General features: G+C 53.8%; 1 protein-coding gene across 2 annotated transcripts; it reads left to right on the top strand.

Moving 5' to 3' along the window:
• The first annotated feature begins 2,419 nt into the window (after window positions 1-2,419).
• On the top strand, window positions 2,420-4,226 carry POU4F2 (POU class 4 homeobox 2). Of its 2 annotated transcripts, XM_051790978.1 has the most exons (3): window positions 2,423-2,523; window positions 2,668-2,712; window positions 3,151-4,226. In XM_051790978.1, exons 1-3 carry the CDS (start codon window positions 2,423-2,425, stop codon window positions 4,100-4,102), a joined length of 1,098 nt encoding a protein of 365 aa, XP_051646938.1. In that variant the 3' UTR covers window positions 4,103-4,226. The 2 variants fall into 2 exon arrangements, with proteins under 2 accessions (XP_051646937.1, XP_051646938.1); XM_051790977.1 differs by having other exon boundaries at window positions 2,420-2,716; window positions 3,161-4,226.
• The last annotated feature ends 11,884 nt before the right edge of the window (window positions 4,227-16,110 follow it).

Below are 16,110 nucleotides of genomic sequence, written 5' to 3'. Positions count from 1 at the left end.
CCGACACCGAGGAAAGTTTGCCCAGCAGTGTGGCCGCGCCGCCCCGCATCCCGGTGGCGGCCGATCGGAGCGGCGAGGAGCGCGCAGCGTTTTGGAGATCGGTTGTCAGTTGCTATTAAAATCAAGATTAATTCATATTAACGATATGCGTTCTCAATTCTCCCGTGTGACAGCATACATTAGAACAACTATTGCGAATAATTAAACTCAGTGCGGGAGGGGTTAAATGTATAGCGGGGGGCGTGGGGGGGTGGAGGGGGGTTCCTCCTCGCGTTTCTCTCCACCAAAGTTGAGCCGGAGAGCCGGGCGGGCAGAGCCCCTTCCCCGGCTCTACGCGCCCGGCAGGCTGGCTGCCCTCGGACCTCCCCGCGCCAACGAGGTATTTTCTTCTTCTTCTTCTCTTTTCTTTTTTTTTTTTTTTCCGCCCAGGAAGCGGGATCCTTCCCTTGTTCTCCCGCACACCTCCCGGCACGCCCGCGCTGGAGCGCGCAGGGCTGCGGCCGCTGCCGGGGAGGCGGAGGCGGGGGCGCAGGAGCGGCCGGGAGCGCTGCGGGGATCCCGGCGGAGGGAGGCGGGGGGACAGATGCCCTCCCTGCCAGCCCTGCCCGCCACGGGCGGGCCGCGCCCCGCGTGGGCTCTGCCCGCGACCGCCTCAAAACGCGCAAAATATTACTGATGGCTCTTTTCTTGGGCGTTGGAGATGCTCGATGCTTTAGACTAATTAGACAAGCCAAAAGCCTTTTGAAGATTAAGCAAATTGGACAACCCTTGTTAATTAGAACATAATTTAAAGTTTGAAATTATATCACTCATGAAGTAGCCTAATTAGTATGACGATATGTTAATAGCCTACCGAGACACGAAGCGCGGAGGTTTGGCATGAACTCCTTAAAGGCTTGCAAGAAAATCCTCTTTCCTATGTTGTCATTAATAAAAGATTTCTATAGACTTCAGCCTTTCAACGGTGACATACAATTTATAGTACACACAATGCATTAGCCCATAGTGCTGCTCAATTTTTTTACTATTATGAAAACTAATAAATTCGTCAAGCTGAATTAAGCATACAAATCAGATGAGGCATAACAGATTACATATTGAAGCGCTGTGTCTCCCGAGCCTAAATGAAATTTCAATCTAATAATTCCTTCCTGGCCCGGCCATAATTTGTTTAGAGATGTTGTTCTACTTCTTTCCAAGCGCTATTCGCGCCATAATTAAATGATACTCAAGCTTTTAACTTTGATTTATTTCATTTCTCCGAGCTGGCGACAGTGAGAGCTGATACAATGTAATTTTTTTTTATTTCCCTTAAAATTACCAAGTCTGCTGTTTAGGTGAGAAATTAAACACCTAAGCACTTATTTTAACCTTTCTGCTGCAAAGTGAAATTCATGGAAATAAACCCGGCCACATCCAGGAAAACTGACTTTCCCAGATTTCTTTTCTCTCTCTTTTAGTTTTTCTTTTCCTTTTCTTCTTTTTATAATATATTGAAAGGCGGGGGAAGTTGGCGGGATAGCGGTGCGCTTTTGCAGGAGGATCCCTCTGGCTCCCCGCCGATGGGGGACGCCGGTGGGGGCAGACCCCGGCCGCCGCTCCCGGCCTTTCCCTCCCCTGCCCCGAGCAGTACCCGGCTCCCAGCGCATCCCGCCGCCTCTGCCGCTCCCCCCGGAGCGATGCCAGGGCAGCGGCGGGACACTGTGGCTGGGGATTCCTGGTGAGGCCGGACGCGGGACTTTTCCTTTTTTTTTTTTAATTTTTCCTTCATGGAGAGTGGATTTGAGGCGGGGGGGGTGAGTGTCGCTTTCCCCTCCCTTTTTTTTTTGTTTTTCTTTTTTTTGGCTTTTTCCCTCCCCTTTCCGGGAGGCGGCGGGGCGCGGCGGTGAGTGCGGGAGCACGCGTGGGCGTGGGAGCGGCGGGGGGCGGGCAGGGAGCGGCGGAGGAGGGGGCCAGGGCCGAGGAGGCAGGCGCGGAGGGCCCTTCCCGAGGAGTTGGGCTGTAGTGACAGGCGAGAGGGGAGGGGAGGGAGGGGAGAGAGTAAAACCCACCGGCGCGGCGGCGGGGAGGGCACTTCGCGAGAGGCGAGGGCCGGCGCCGGAGCGGAGGCGGCGGCGGACGGCGGCGAGCGCCCGGGCGGAGGGGCGGCCGGGCGGGAGGCATCCCGCGCATCCCCCGCGCATCCCCGGCTCGCCAGAGCCGCCTCTCCCTCTCGTCTCCGGCGGGACTCGGGCGGCCGGCTGAGGGGGGGGCGAGTGGGATTTTTTTTTAATTTTTTTTTTTTTTTTTTAATTTTTCGGGGGGTGGGGGCGCAGGGCTCCTGTGGCTTTTCCAGGGGGTCCGGGCCCCCGGCCCCGCGCCCCTGCCCTCCTCCAGCGGCCGGCTGCCGGCGGGCCGGGCCGCGGCGGCGGCGAGCACGATGATGATGTCCCTGAGCAGCAAGCAGCCTTTCGGCCTCCCCCACGGCGGCGGCAGCGGCGGCGGCCTCCACGAAACCAAGTACTCGGCCCTGCACAGCGCCTCGCCCTGCCCCTCCGCCGGCGCCGCCGCCCCCGCCGCCAGCTCCCCCAGCAGCACCGGCACCGGCGGCTCCGCCGGACGCGGCTCCGGCTCCGGCTCCGGCCCCGGCGGCAGCGGCGGCTCCGGCTCCGGCTCGGGCTCCGGCAGCGGCGGCGGCGCGGAGGCGATGCGGCGGGCCTGCCTGCCCGCCCCTCCGGTAGGTGCCCGCCGCCCGCCGCCCCGCTTTAAGGGGAGCCCCTCGGCGGCCCCCCGGATCCGCCTGATGATTTTTTCATGGCCGTGCAGCAAATCATCCGGCGCCGCCGGGCTCTCGCCCAACTTATGCATGCGGCGGCTCTTGCCGCTCGTATTAATTTTTATGACCTGGGATGCTGCGTGCGGCTGGTGCGTGTGTGTCCGTCCGTCCGTCCGCCCGCCCGCCCGCCTGCCTGCCGCGGCTCCTCTGTGCGAGCGGCTGCGCGCCGCGCCCGCTCCCTCGCCCCGCTCGCTCCCTCTTCTCCTCTCCTCCCCCCCACACCCCCCCTCCCTTCTCCAGGATTTCTCTTTTAACATGCTGGGAAGGTTTTAGTGGCACGGCGGAGTGCGCGGGGAGGCGAATTCCCTGCTGAGCGTTATGTGTGCCTTCTATTTGCAATTGCAGAGCAATATATTCGGCGGTCTGGACGAGAGCCTGCTGGCCCGCGCCGAAGCCCTGGCAGCGGTGGACATCGTCTCCCCGAGCAAGAGCCACCACCACCACCCGCCGCACCACAGCCCCTTCAAGCCGGACGCCACGTACCACACCATGAACACCATCCCCTGCACCTCGGCCGCCTCCTCCTCCTCCGTGCCCATCTCCCACCCGTCCGCCCTGTCGGGCACCCACCACCACCACCACCATCACCACCACCACCACCACCAGCCCCACCAAGCGCTGGAGGGGGAACTCTTGGAGCACCTGACGCCGGGTCTGGCGCTGGGGGCCATGGCGGCCCCCGACGGCGCCGTGGTCTCCACGCCGGGCCACGCTCCGCACATGGCCGGCATGAACCCCATGCACCCGGCGGCGCTGGGCATGGCCCACGCCCACGGGCTGCCGGCCCACATGGGCTGCATGAGCGACGTGGACGCCGACCCCCGCGACTTGGAGGCCTTCGCCGAGCGCTTCAAGCAGCGCCGCATCAAGCTGGGGGTGACCCAGGCCGACGTGGGCTCGGCGCTGGCCAACCTGAAGATCCCTGGGGTGGGCTCCCTCAGCCAGAGCACCATCTGCCGCTTCGAGTCCCTCACCCTCTCCCACAACAACATGATCGCCCTCAAACCCATCCTGCAGGCGTGGCTGGAGGAGGCCGAGAAGTCCCACCGCGAGAAGCTGGCCAAGCCCGAGCTCTTCAGCGGCGCGGAGAAGAAGCGCAAGCGGACCTCCATCGCCGCCCCCGAGAAGCGGTCGCTGGAGGCCTATTTCGCCCTCCAGCCCCGGCCCTCCTCCGAGAAGATCGCCGCCATCGCCGAAAAACTGGACCTCAAGAAGAACGTGGTCCGCGTCTGGTTCTGCAACCAGCGCCAGAAGCAGAAGCGCATGAAGTACTCGGCGGGCATCTGAGCCGGCCGCGGAGGAGCATCGACAGCATCAGCATCACCGTCATCAACAAAAAATTAATTAAACAACAACAACAACAACAGCAAAAAGGAAAGGAGACAAAAAAACCAAACAAAAAAACAACAAACAAAACAAACAACACCAGCCCACCCCATCGCCCGCCCCGCGCCCAACTTTCGGGGGGAACTTCCCCGCGGAGCCGCGCCCGGACCCGCCCCGGCAAGTACCGCTGGTTTTTATTCCTAACAGACCTCGCCCGGGTGGCAGCAGGGTGGCCACGATGTCATGGCTTTCTCGGGACCCAAACTTGAATCTAGAGTTGAGGCTTCGCGCCGCGAGAGACGTCTCAAAAGTATTTTGATTTAAATAATAATAATAATAATAATAATGATTTAAAAAAAAAAAAACAGATGGCAGGTTTTTCTGCATTTACACTGCGTACTATAAATATATAAATATATATATATTTTTACTGTGGTTATTATCCTTTTCCTTCTCTGAAGTTATAACGCTTAGGGAAAGAGCTGATCCTGCTGTGTTCACTGGTCTTCAAAAGCTATTATTAGATTACTGCCAAACAACCCCTTGTAAATTATTAATTTATCTCTCTAGCAACTTCATTTTGTGCTCATTCTAATTAATTACACCTCTTTAATCTAAGTCTTGATAAAAGTAAAAAAAAAAATTGTTAGTGAGAATCAAATATTTTGTGTTGGTAGGATTTATGAACGTGAGCTTTTCTTCTGAACGTCCCTTTTGGCCATTTGTAAATTGCCACCTGAACCTAAGGTATTTCTCTGGCGAGTATTCCTATTCGTACGGCGTCGGCACCCTATAGTAGATGTTCTACATTATTTGTGTAGCCTGATTCACTGTCCGAGGTATTTGTTTACCGTGTTACATATTTAATGGGGATTCCCATATTGTCCCCACCACACGCTGCTCCCGAAGCGAGAAAGGACGTGGCCGCGTAGGTGACAGCGTGGGGCAGGGGGGTTGTCGCTTCGGGTTTCTTGCCAGCACAATATCCGTCTTTCTCGATTTTAAAGCTGTATCGCGACGGCATTCAGACCGGCTCGGTTATTTATTTATCTATCCGATTGCTTATTTATTTATTTATTTATTTATTTATTTATTTATTTATTTGGTCGGTCGGTTATTTATTACCTTCAATCGCAATACTTTTCCACGGAGAAAAGTCCCTTTTTGGAAGTCTGTTTGTAGAAAAGCCAAATTAAAATTTGTAGGGAAGGGGAGCGAGCGAGGGAGCGAGACTGCACTGCTTGTAAATTCACAACTGATTTGGTACATTTCTTTTTGGAACAACGACAATAAACTGAGGGTACTCGGTTGGGTACCTGTATGTGTTGTAAATATTTCATTGGCGTTGACGCACATATAGATATATTCTTACAGATTTCGCTGTATTGCTGTTCTATCCGAGACTGTTTGAAGTCTTAAGTTCTGTACATGATTTCGTTGGGTTTTGTTTGAGGGATTTTTTTTTTGTTTTGTTCTGTTAATAGGAGGTTTATTTATCCTAGTAATGTACTAATTTATTTTTAAATGTTGTTAAATTGTCTTTCATTAAAAAAAAGGAAAAAAGGATTTTAACGTTTTATTGGAAAAAAAAAAAAAAAAAAAAAAAAAAAAAAGCGCGTTTGGCTGCTTCTTGTTTTCCACCGCCAACATCTGCCCGAGTTCAACGCCGCCTCCGGGCAGGGGGGGTTTGCCGCCCCCGGACCCCGCAACGGGGCAGCCCGGGGTTGGGGAGTGGCCCGGAGAGCGCCGGTGGTGCAGCGGCAGCACCAGGGACAGCTCCGCTCCGTTCCGCGGGTGAGCGGCTGCGATTGTGAGTGGGGAGGGGGCAGACCAGGGGGTGTGGGGGTGCCCCGGCAGAGCTCCCACTCCCCGAGCCGCTCTGCCTTCCAGCGCCAAGAGGGAGGTAAAGGTGCCACGCACGCACCACGCGCGAAAATAAAAAAAAAAAAAAAAAAAAAAGGGAAAGAAAAGAGTAATTTTCCTGCGTGGCGCTCACAAAAGCCGGGAAAAACAAAACAAAACAAAAAAAAAAACAACAACTGACGGCGGTGGGTGAGGGGGGGAGGGAGATCATACACGAGCCGCTATTAAATATTCATATTTCCGCCCAGCCACCAGCTCCAGCTGCATCTTCAAAGCCGCCCGGGCACGCCGAGGGTGCCGGCGGCTCCGCGGGCGCGGAAGGAGGGCCTCGTGTCCCAGGGTCCGGCCGGCACAGGCGCCGTGTCGCCGTCGGTATCCACACGACCCGCGCCCTCCCCGCGGCCCCGGCCGGCCCTGGTCGCTGTCGTTGCCGTCGTTGCCACCACAGCGTTGCGGTTCAGCCCCGCGGGCCCCCGCAGGGCTCCCGCGGGCGCGCAGCGTGGGTTGCCTTCTCCTGCAGCCGCGGCCGGGGCTGCCAGCTGTTTTTGGGAAGGGGTGGCGCTGTCCTCCTTGCGCACCCCTGCGCGCCCCGCCGAGCCCCCCACCCTGCCCCCTCCCCGTGGGCTGGGCTGCCGCGCAACCTCCGCGGGGGTCGTTCTGAAGAGGGGAGGTGGGGCAGAAAGAAGCAGGAAAGCTGCGGGTCAGGGGGCCGGGGTGAGCCAGCCCGGCGGGGGCAGGGGCCAGTAGGACCCCCGAAAGCAGCAAAGAGCCCCCCCAAGAGCGTCAGTAGGCGCAGGCAGCAAGAGGCGAACAGCCCCTGAACCACCGCTTCGCCCTCTTAAATGAGCCATTCACTTAAAGGCTATTACGGGCGAATTAATAAATTACACAGCGAATTATTAAATCCAGATAATTACAAGGAATAAGTAAGTAATCATTAGTTATCTCAGCTAATTACTGTGGGTCAGAGCGAGCGAGAATGTGAAATCCTCCTCGGGAATTGAAATTAACTTTGCACAGTGAGTCTCTCTGCTTGACATCCCCAGTCTGTAGGCACATGGCAGCTCCCCTGTGAGCTCGGCTTTCTATTTAACTTGGAGAGAATGGAAATAAAATTAAGTGGCGATGTGATAATAGGAAGCTGCTTAGAAAGCAAACGCGGTGGGTTTTATATTTTACCTTTTACTGCCTGGAGATAGATCGCTCTCTAGTTTCCCAAATTAAAAACCTGAGGCAATTAGTCGACTTCTCCCAGTACCTGCCTGTCCCACGCTTGCACATTATTAACAAACGAAAAGGCATGGAAGAGCCAGGGGGTCGTGTGGTATGTGGGGGTGCAGAGGTGCCTGGGATCCGAGAAAACCGGGGCGGGCGGCAGGGCAGCCCCTCCGCTGCCCGGGCAGGGAAAGACGGAGGCACTGGCGGGCTTTGTTTTGGGAGACAATAAGCTGACGAGCTCTAATGAGAGGGTTCCTGTCTCTTCCGTTGATCTTTCGCCAGCTTCTCCAAGAGCTAATGCACCCCCCTTTCCCCCCAACACCCATCTATAGCATCACTTCCCGGCTTTCCTTCACGTGCATCTTTTGTAAACAGCAGATCTATAGGTGGAGGTGCTCACGCTGCACTCGCCGGGCTTTGCCCGCATTAAAACAACAACAACAAAAACAAGTGCTGTGCGTGCACGGCAAGGAAAAATATCTCGGCTTCTTTGCCTTTATCAATTGCAATTAGGTGGACAGTCTTCCCCCTCTTTCCTTGCTCCAGTCTGGGATGATAATTAAAATTTAATGAAGCCTGGGAGTAGCAGAGCTCTGCCTGGGGACTGTGGAATAGAATATTTTAACTGTACATTTACACCAAGTGTCTGGCTTCAAAGACGTGACTGCTTTTAATCTCGAATTAGAAAACCACAGACCTGAAATTAAATATTAGCCACCCTCGGCTCCCCTTCCTTCCCGCCACACTGTCACGCCTGTGTTTGCCTGCCTTGCCCCACGACACGCACACACCCACGTCTCGGGTCTCCAATTACCCTCGCGTTAATAATAGATGGTTTTGCCAGGGTGCGGGTTTTCCCCTTTCCTTTCCTTCTTTTTTTTTTTTTTTCCTTTTTTTTTTTTTTTTTTTTTTTAAATAGGGTTAATGCAATATTAATTGCTCCTAGCTGCTATAAGAATGCGCCGCGTTTTTCCAGGAACAAATCGATGGATCGGGGCGGCGAGCACAGAGCAGGAGGCGCAGCCCCGGGGCCGCCCGGGTGAGTACGGCCCTCCGCGCCCGCGCAACCCCCGCGCCCCTTCCCGCCCCCGGTCCCTGCACTGCTAAGGGTGAGAGCGAGTCGTCGTTTGTTGCTTCCCAAATCCTGTCTCGGGGCTGACCCCAGCAGCCGCGGATTCTCAGGGCAGCCCGATTGGTTTGTGGTCCCGGCGCGGTAACCGGGCCGGGGAGGACGAGGGGACAACGTTTCCCTCCCTCCTTTATTGTTGTTGTTGTTTTGGCAGGTGAGACCCCCGAGCCCTCCCGGAGGAGGGAGCCCGGCGGCGCAGGAGGGGATAGCGGCATAGGGGCGGCTCAGCGCGCCCCGCAAAGGTAAACGAGGGTTTTGGAGGGAAGAGGAGGACACCCCGCAAGTCAGCGGGGCGGGCAGGTGGGGGGATATAACATGAATCACAGCCGAAAAATCCCCAAGGAAAATCCGCGGGTTCCCCCAGACAGCCGGGACCCCCTTCCCACGACAGGGGCGTTGCTGACCTGCTGACACGGCTCTTCCGTGCGGGAGCATCCCGGGGGACGGGCAAGGCCGGGAGTGGGCGGTCTGGAGCCGCGGCCCCTGCGCGGGGTAGGTCACGCCTTCCCTGGCCCGGGGCCGGGCCCCCAGCTGGCACTTGTTGACAAAAAAAAAAAAAAAATTAAAAGCAAGAAATAGGAAAAAAAAACCCCAAACAACCCAAAGAAACAACCTGCCCCAAAACTCGCCACAACCCCCCCGAACCAAAACAACGAAGGAAGAAAAGAGGCGCTCGCAGCGCTCCGGGCGGCAGCTGGGACAGCCCCGGGAGCTCTTGTGTGTGTGCGGGATGCGGCCCCGCAGATGGGCCCCCACCTCTGCCCCTGTCCCAGCCCTCCACGGGGGCAGCGCTGCCCGGCCGGGCCTCCGCGGGCGCTGGGCACTGTTCCCCCCCCCCCGCGACCAGCCCCAGAGCGGGACCAGCCTTGGGCCTCCTGCTCCTCCTTCTCCCCCCCCAGGAAACGAGGGCGGCGGCGGTGCGGGCGCGGATGCCCCGCGCTGTTTGCGCGGCGGTGGGGCGGGGGGGGGGTTGTGCGCCCCGTCGGGCTGCGGCACCGCTCTCCGGCGCGGCGGGGCTGGGCTGGGCTCGCCTCCCCGTTTATACAGAACAGGATCATTTACATAAAGTCCTTAAGGCAAATAACTGTTGGGGCTCTAATTTATATCTGATCGAAAATTAGCCGTCATTATGCGCTCCATTAGCAGCGTCTTTAATGTGCTTCTAAGCACCATTTGTCAAGCGGCTTGTTAATATCCTTCAAGTCTTTAAAGTTGAGAGCTCATTAAAGAGTGCGCTCTGTTATTGATGTAATTTAGATGAGTTTGGAAGAGCGAGCGCGCCGCGGACAACCTGGACGAGCGGGGAGAGGTTGGGGCTCCCCCCGGGGCTGTGGGAGCAGCACCCCCGGCGCGGTGGCCCCTCACCGTGGCGTCGGGCCCTGGCCCGGGACGAGCCTCCTTGATGGAACGTGTGTGTGGGGGGGAACTTCTTTCGGCTGAGGGGGAGTAAACCCGTTTAATGATGTGCAGACACGATTCCGCCACCTCTCCCCCACTCCATCGGAAGAGCATAAAGGCCAATAAATTACCTCCGCTGCTTATCTGAAAATCCATCTATCCTGTCGCTTTTTTTCCCCTCCGTTGGTGCACCACGCCGGAGCCGCCCCTCGAGGGTGGGCTGTGGGGCAGCGCCCTCCGCCCCCCCCCGGAGGGCTTCCCGGCCGCCTCCCGAGCCCTGCTCGGCCCCTCCCCTCCCGAAATCCTGCCAGAACCAGGTGTTTGAGGGGGCAGCCCGGCTGAGCTCTGTGTCCTCCCCCTTCCCCCGGGCGGTGCGGTGCGGAGCGGGGGCTGGCGGGGAGGGTCCTCCCCTGCGCCGCCGTCCCCGGGCTTCCCCCGGGCGAAAGCAATAAAGCGGGTAATTAGACTGCTAAAGACGGATGTAAATAACGTGGAGGAGGCGGCGGTGACAGGCGTGCGACGGGGCCGGTGCCCCGCAGGGATGAGACACGGAGACCCGCAGCGCCCGCCCCGAGGCTCTGGTGAGGGGTGCCCGGACCGCGGTGGGGAGTGCGCTGGCAATTCGGGAAGGGATTCCCCACCCATCAGAAAGGCCTCTTTGCTCTCGGAACCCCCAGAGTGTCCAGGTCAAGGGCCAGGGCAGAGGGGGTTGTTGCAAAGGGGACTGGTGCAGGTATCAGCAGCCTTTCAAACCCCACTGCAGCCCAACACCACCTTCCCCCCCGCAGAGGCTCCAACTGGCCTTTTGCCTGTGTCAAACGGGTATTTAGCTCCCTGCACGGTCCCAGAGACACGCTGACACCCGTGGGAACGTTTGCCAGGAGTGTGATGTATAAGCAGGCACACGGCCACATCCAACCCTCCTTAGCTCTTGGGCAGTGAGCCCGGGGAGGGCCCCATCAGTGCAGTGTGGGTGCTTACAGCCCTGGCTCCCACATGAGAGAGGGCTGCTCCTGAAGAGCTGGATACACCTTCTGCACGTCGCAGGGTCATTGCCTGCAACATGAGACCTGTCCTAGGGCCACCACCACTGTACTGGTCCCTGATGCCCTCAGGACAATGAGCAAAACCACCACCCTGGGTGGGCAAAAACATGAAGAGCCACCAGACAGCCTGAGGTCGACGTGTTGAATTGTACTTGCAGATGTGCCCATAGTTATTACCACCAGGAACATACACCTCTTGGGGTGTGTGTGGCCTGCTGGATTTGAGAAAGGCTTACTGCATGGTGGAAAGCCCTTTCTTACCCATCTTCTCGTTCAGAACCATCACAGCTTTTCTCTTGCCTGTGTCACCACATTACTTTGGAGGGAAAGCTGTGAAAGTAGGTGGGATAAACTTAACATTGAGTACATACATTTTTTTGGGGAGGGCATTTTACAAGGAGATAGCTTTGTCTGTGTTTAATAAAACCATTAAAAACATGGTGTCAAAGACAGGCTTGCCCATGCCAGCTGGGGGGGGAAGCCATGGAAAATCATGTTATGACAATGACAACATTTTATGGCAGTAGTGATGGCAGCTTTTAAGAAAGTGAAAAGCAGTTCCATTTCTTGCTATATTTTGTGGGCAGAACTTGTGCATGTGTATCAGCGAATGAACCATGTCCTGTGTGCACCCTGCTCATGGTTGTGACTCTTGGGGGCCTTCTGGCAGTGACAAGTGTGGCAACAGCCAGCAGGCAGCAGCATGAAGGGCCACGGGCCAAAGAAAAGTGTGATGAGGAGGGCCTGTGCAAACCTCAGCATAATAAAAGCCTCCATCCCACAGGTGCACACATACACACACTCTTACACACAGCAGATGCTGTGTAAAAAGAAAGGGAAAAGATGTCACATTTTGAAATGGTTTTTACAATCCTGAGTTGTAAAATTTCTTTCCTGATTGCTCTTCATTTTAGAAATACAGATTCTTTAAGAATACATTCTCAAAACGCAGCGTGTTTAAAAATGACTGTGAATGTATATGCCTGGTGCTTGATAGCAACTCTCCCAAGTTTCTTGTACTTTAATACATTATGCAAAGATGCCCACAAACTGTTCCTACTGGCCCTTCCTCACAGAGAAGAGGCATCACTCCCTGGGGGAGGCTCAGCTAGGATCCCCTTGCTAATGGATGCAGCTCAGCTGTGATGGCTGGGGTGGCTGCCTGTTACCTTCTCACCTGGTTGCAGTGTAAACCACTCTTCCTTTCAGCTTCCATTGGCAGGCAGACCCGAGGTGGATGTCAGTGGTGGGCTGGGGCTGGTGGAGCAGTGATCTATCTGGTCCCTATCTCTTTGTCCAGGTTAATCCCTTGTCTGCTCACGAAGGCTGGGGAAATACCTCCCATGGTCGGGGTGTTGAAGAGTGGTAACAGCTGATACAGCCCAGATGGTGCCCTGCTGAGGACACCATTAACCCCCAGTTGGGGCTTGTGGCAACTTTTGCACTACAAGAAGTGTGTCACCATCCTCCCAGTGTAGTTGAGGGCACGGGATCCTTGGGAAGCCACCCAGTACAGCCCTCCCAGACCCCGGGCCAGCCTCACAGGTCAGCACCTCCTGGCTGTGCCTACTCCAGGGAATGAAGCAGGACAGGACACCAGCCTGGCCACGGATAGCTCTGCCTTCACAGTGCTGTCTGGAGCCAATGCAATGCTTGGCCATGGGCTGGGGACATTATCTGCTCCAAACAGGTCGTTTGGTTGTGCCCACATAGCTTCGGGGAGGCAGGGGAAGAGAGGAAGGGAATTAGCAGTCACGCAGTGCTGCTTGGCCCCAGGCTGGAGAATGGCTCCCAGCTGGTTCTGCGGACTGGCAGGGATACAGCCACCAGAGACCACCCACCACTTACCTAAAGCTTTCTCTCTTCAATAAAGCCTCTTCCCTGCTGGGGAGGTCGGGCTGTGTTTGGCCTGGGTATGAAAACCGGTGCCTCTTCCCTCAACCTGCTGAGCCGCTTTGTGCCCCTGAACCAGCCAGCATTACTTTTAACTCATTGAACAGCCTGGATTAGAGCCAGGCTGCCCATGGGCTCTTGCCCACACGCGGGTTTGCCAGTCAATGGCACCAGGGCTCAGTGAGGTTCAGACCTTGCCAAGGATCTTATTTCTTGTCCTTTGGATGATCCCAGAGCAGCCCTGTATGCCCGGCGGCCCCCACACGGGTGCCAATGAGCAGGGACAGGGCAGGTACAGGATGGAGCCAAGTGGCTGCTCTCCTGGGCAGCCCATGGGGATGGTGCACGAGGCAGCCCTGGGAAGATGGGGAGAGGATTCTACTTCTTTAGACAGCTGTTAAAATGTTTTCATTTAATCAGCCACAGCATGTACGCCTCAGTTAAACAGCTGGCACCCGAGCTGATACGCGGGGACGTGTAATTTTGATTCCTACCTTTCTGTTTCAAAGCTGTGTCGTTTTGAGCACTTTGATCCAAAGACTAAACTTACTGTGGCATATTTATGTATATGACATTTTCATTCGCTCCTTTATTTATTTATTTATCTTTGCAAAACACATCACTGACAAGGTTTCTAGCGCCAGTGGTGCTCTGTGAAGGAAAACACATGGTCCAAGATCCAAGGCTTATGTGTGCTGCAATAGTCCCGTTTCATACATGTCACAGTCTCAAACAGCAGTAGCAGTGGCAACCAGTGGAAGAGAGCAAGGAGAAAAGGGAAAAACCAGGCTGGGGGGGGAGTGACAGTGTATTTAATGCTGTATCCCAATGGACTGACTTTTTTCGGGTTTATAACATCAACACAAACAGCCCTGTTACCCACAGAAAAATGAGACACCTCATTTCTGTTGCAACATTTTAAACACCCTTACCCATAGTTTTAGAAGGTCTTGGACTTCACATCAAGAGAGCTCTGACTGGTGTTAAAATTTAACTGGGAAAAGTGAAAAGGTTAAATTGAAAAAATAAAGTCACTCCTTAAAAAGCAACAGGGGCACTGCTGGGGCTGTTTGTTTCTCATCTTAAGAAAAAGACCCTTTGACTCATGCACCTCCAAACCCTGAATCCCTGTGAAGGAAGCACTGACACCAAACCTCCCTTCACCCCTCCAGATCTCTTCTTCTGTTTTTTGCTCTTATGGGTGTTTGCAGACAAGTTTTCTTGCCCAGAGGAAATCAGTAGCTGACTGGGCTGCTCTGTTAGGTTTTGTGTCAGACCTCACCCAGTGAGATTTCAACTGGGTGCATGTTTTAGGCATGGCAACCTTTAAACAGTCCCTGGTTGAGTAGAGAAAAATCAGAAGCCATTGATCACATAATGGTACCTGCACATCTGAAGGAGGAAAAATCACCTGCAATTATGGGAGAAAGGACCGTTATAACAATGAATGTGGTTCATTTTCAGTCCAGGATTTCTAGGAAGAAGACGTTGCTCCACCTTTCCCATCACTTCAAAATTACAAGCCTCCCCTTGATCTGGGAAAGTGCTGTGCTCAGATTAAGGGCAAATACGATAAACTAACATCTCAGAACATGTGTAGTTCTTTATTTCGAGGTACCTGTAGGCATTTTTGGCTGGCATTTCATCACACTTCAATCTTCTTTCTACTGAGGCAGAATCACTCTCATACACTGTAAAAACACATTGCTACCTTACACCCTAGGCAGTAAGCTGTAACTAAAACACGCACGTGCAACTGGATATTTTTTGTGCCAAATACCTCTGCAAAGCCAGCTGCATAACAGTGTCACATAACAAGTCATTGTATTGCCCTGCTGACAACCCCTGGTTAGAGGCACCCCACTTTGCTGCAGCTGGAAATACTCCTGGAGTACAAAACTGCCAGGAGAACGTAAATTGCAATTACAAATCTTAACTAAATATGCAGCATTGTGGCCTTTTCAATATCACATTTCTGTGGCAAGTTTTTCCATTGTGCATCGTTCAGTCACATTGGGACAATTTCTTAAATAATGTAGAGGCACTTCATCACGGAACAGCATTTGAGGTGATTTACAGTTCCATCTTTTAGCAGCACACCTGTAAATCGCTATAAATAATGCTAACCCCTATTAAGGAGACATCAGGGTGCTTCCAGGCAGAGAACATTAATGGGGAGGCAGTTGTGGATGATACTGGGTAAAAGCACTACCAGTTTACAACTGTTTGGGTTGTTCTGATCCACAGATCTACGAGCACAGTCCACAGCCAGGTCTGAAGATGAAGGTCCAAGTTTCAGAAGGGCAGAGTTTGGAAGGCATTTAGCAGCAGCTGGTGTACAGAGATCAGTGATGATATAGGCTTGAGTACCTTCATTCTTCTTGAGGTTGTAATGGAATTTTTACAAATCAGATGTCTGCAGCAAAGTTTAATTTGAAATAGCTCATCATCTTTACTTCTCATCTGAATCAAGTCTTCATTTGGCAGGCATACAAGGATAAACCAAAGGAAAGCTATGAAGCAAACTAGACAGACCAAAATCCAGGCTATAGCAATACAGAGCAAATCCTGTTGTCTCAAATGTTGCTGACACCTACAAACAGGGGAAAACAGTTGTGAAGTCAAGAATAAACACAGATAAAGGGAACTTACCCACTTTTCCTGTGCAGAAAGCCAAGTTTTGCATTCGCTTTTCAGCAGTACAGAACAGTTTCATTTTTCCTCACAGTGCAAACAAACCCACTATCATTCTGGTGGCTCACCTTTGGTCAGTCAGTGGTTTCAGGTGGTCAGAGAAAGGAGATGGTGGCTCCTCATAAAGAGGAAACTGCACATGACAATATTTTGGCAGGAGAAATGAGGAGTGGGTGAACTGAGTTCTGCAGAACCAAATGTTAATTGAAATTGTGAAGACAGAGGGGAGACTTTGAATGAAGTAGAAGAAGGAAGCAAACAGGTCTAAGGAAAAGTGGGGAAGAAAGTGTAAATGGGAAAAGAACACAGCAGGCTCAGAAATCTCGGATTTACTGTAATTTGTATTTGGGTCTCAACCCAAAGCCTTTCTGCTGGGGAGTCAGATTCTGACTGAGTTCTGGTGTGAACATCCACCTACTTGAAAACAGATTTTTTTTTTTTAAATGCTGCAATGCTGTATGTGGAAAATGACAAGAAAAGAGAATCAGGCTCCCAACCATGGAACTGGTCATGGCAAACCAGGCAAAATCACGGAAAGTACTTACCCCCAGATGGGTTATCACCATGCAGGGATGCAAAAGAACAGCTAAAGATGGCAGGATCGCTTTAAACTATGAAATAAACTTTTTCAGCTCATGGCACCATTACAAACACTTGTGTTTCAAAGGTGTTGAAGATGATTTACAGGTAAAAATTCAAAAGGCAGTACAGCCATCAGGAAGCAGTGG

This window comes from Manacus candei, unplaced genomic scaffold (genome assembly GCF_025592945.1).
Source record: "Manacus candei isolate 608988 ecotype Guabito, Panama unplaced genomic scaffold, ASM2559294v1 h1tg000028l, whole genome shotgun sequence".
NCBI classification, from domain to species: Eukaryota; Metazoa; Chordata; class Aves; order Passeriformes; family Pipridae; genus Manacus; species Manacus candei.
Note: the sequence above shows the minus strand (reverse complement) of the source record. Positions and strands in the feature narration are given on the sequence as shown.

What these genes read in the sequence shown, in the direction of transcription:
- POU4F2 (XM_051790977.1), top strand. Translation starts at nt 2,420, where the DNA reads ATGATGATGTCCCTGAGCAGCAAGCAGCCTTTCGGCCTCCCCCACGGC. An exon ending in CCTGCCTGCCCGCCCCTCCG is followed by an intron (nt 2,717 to 3,160) that starts GTAGGTGCCCGC and finishes TTGCAATTGCAG; the next exon opens with AGCAATATATTCGGCGGTCT.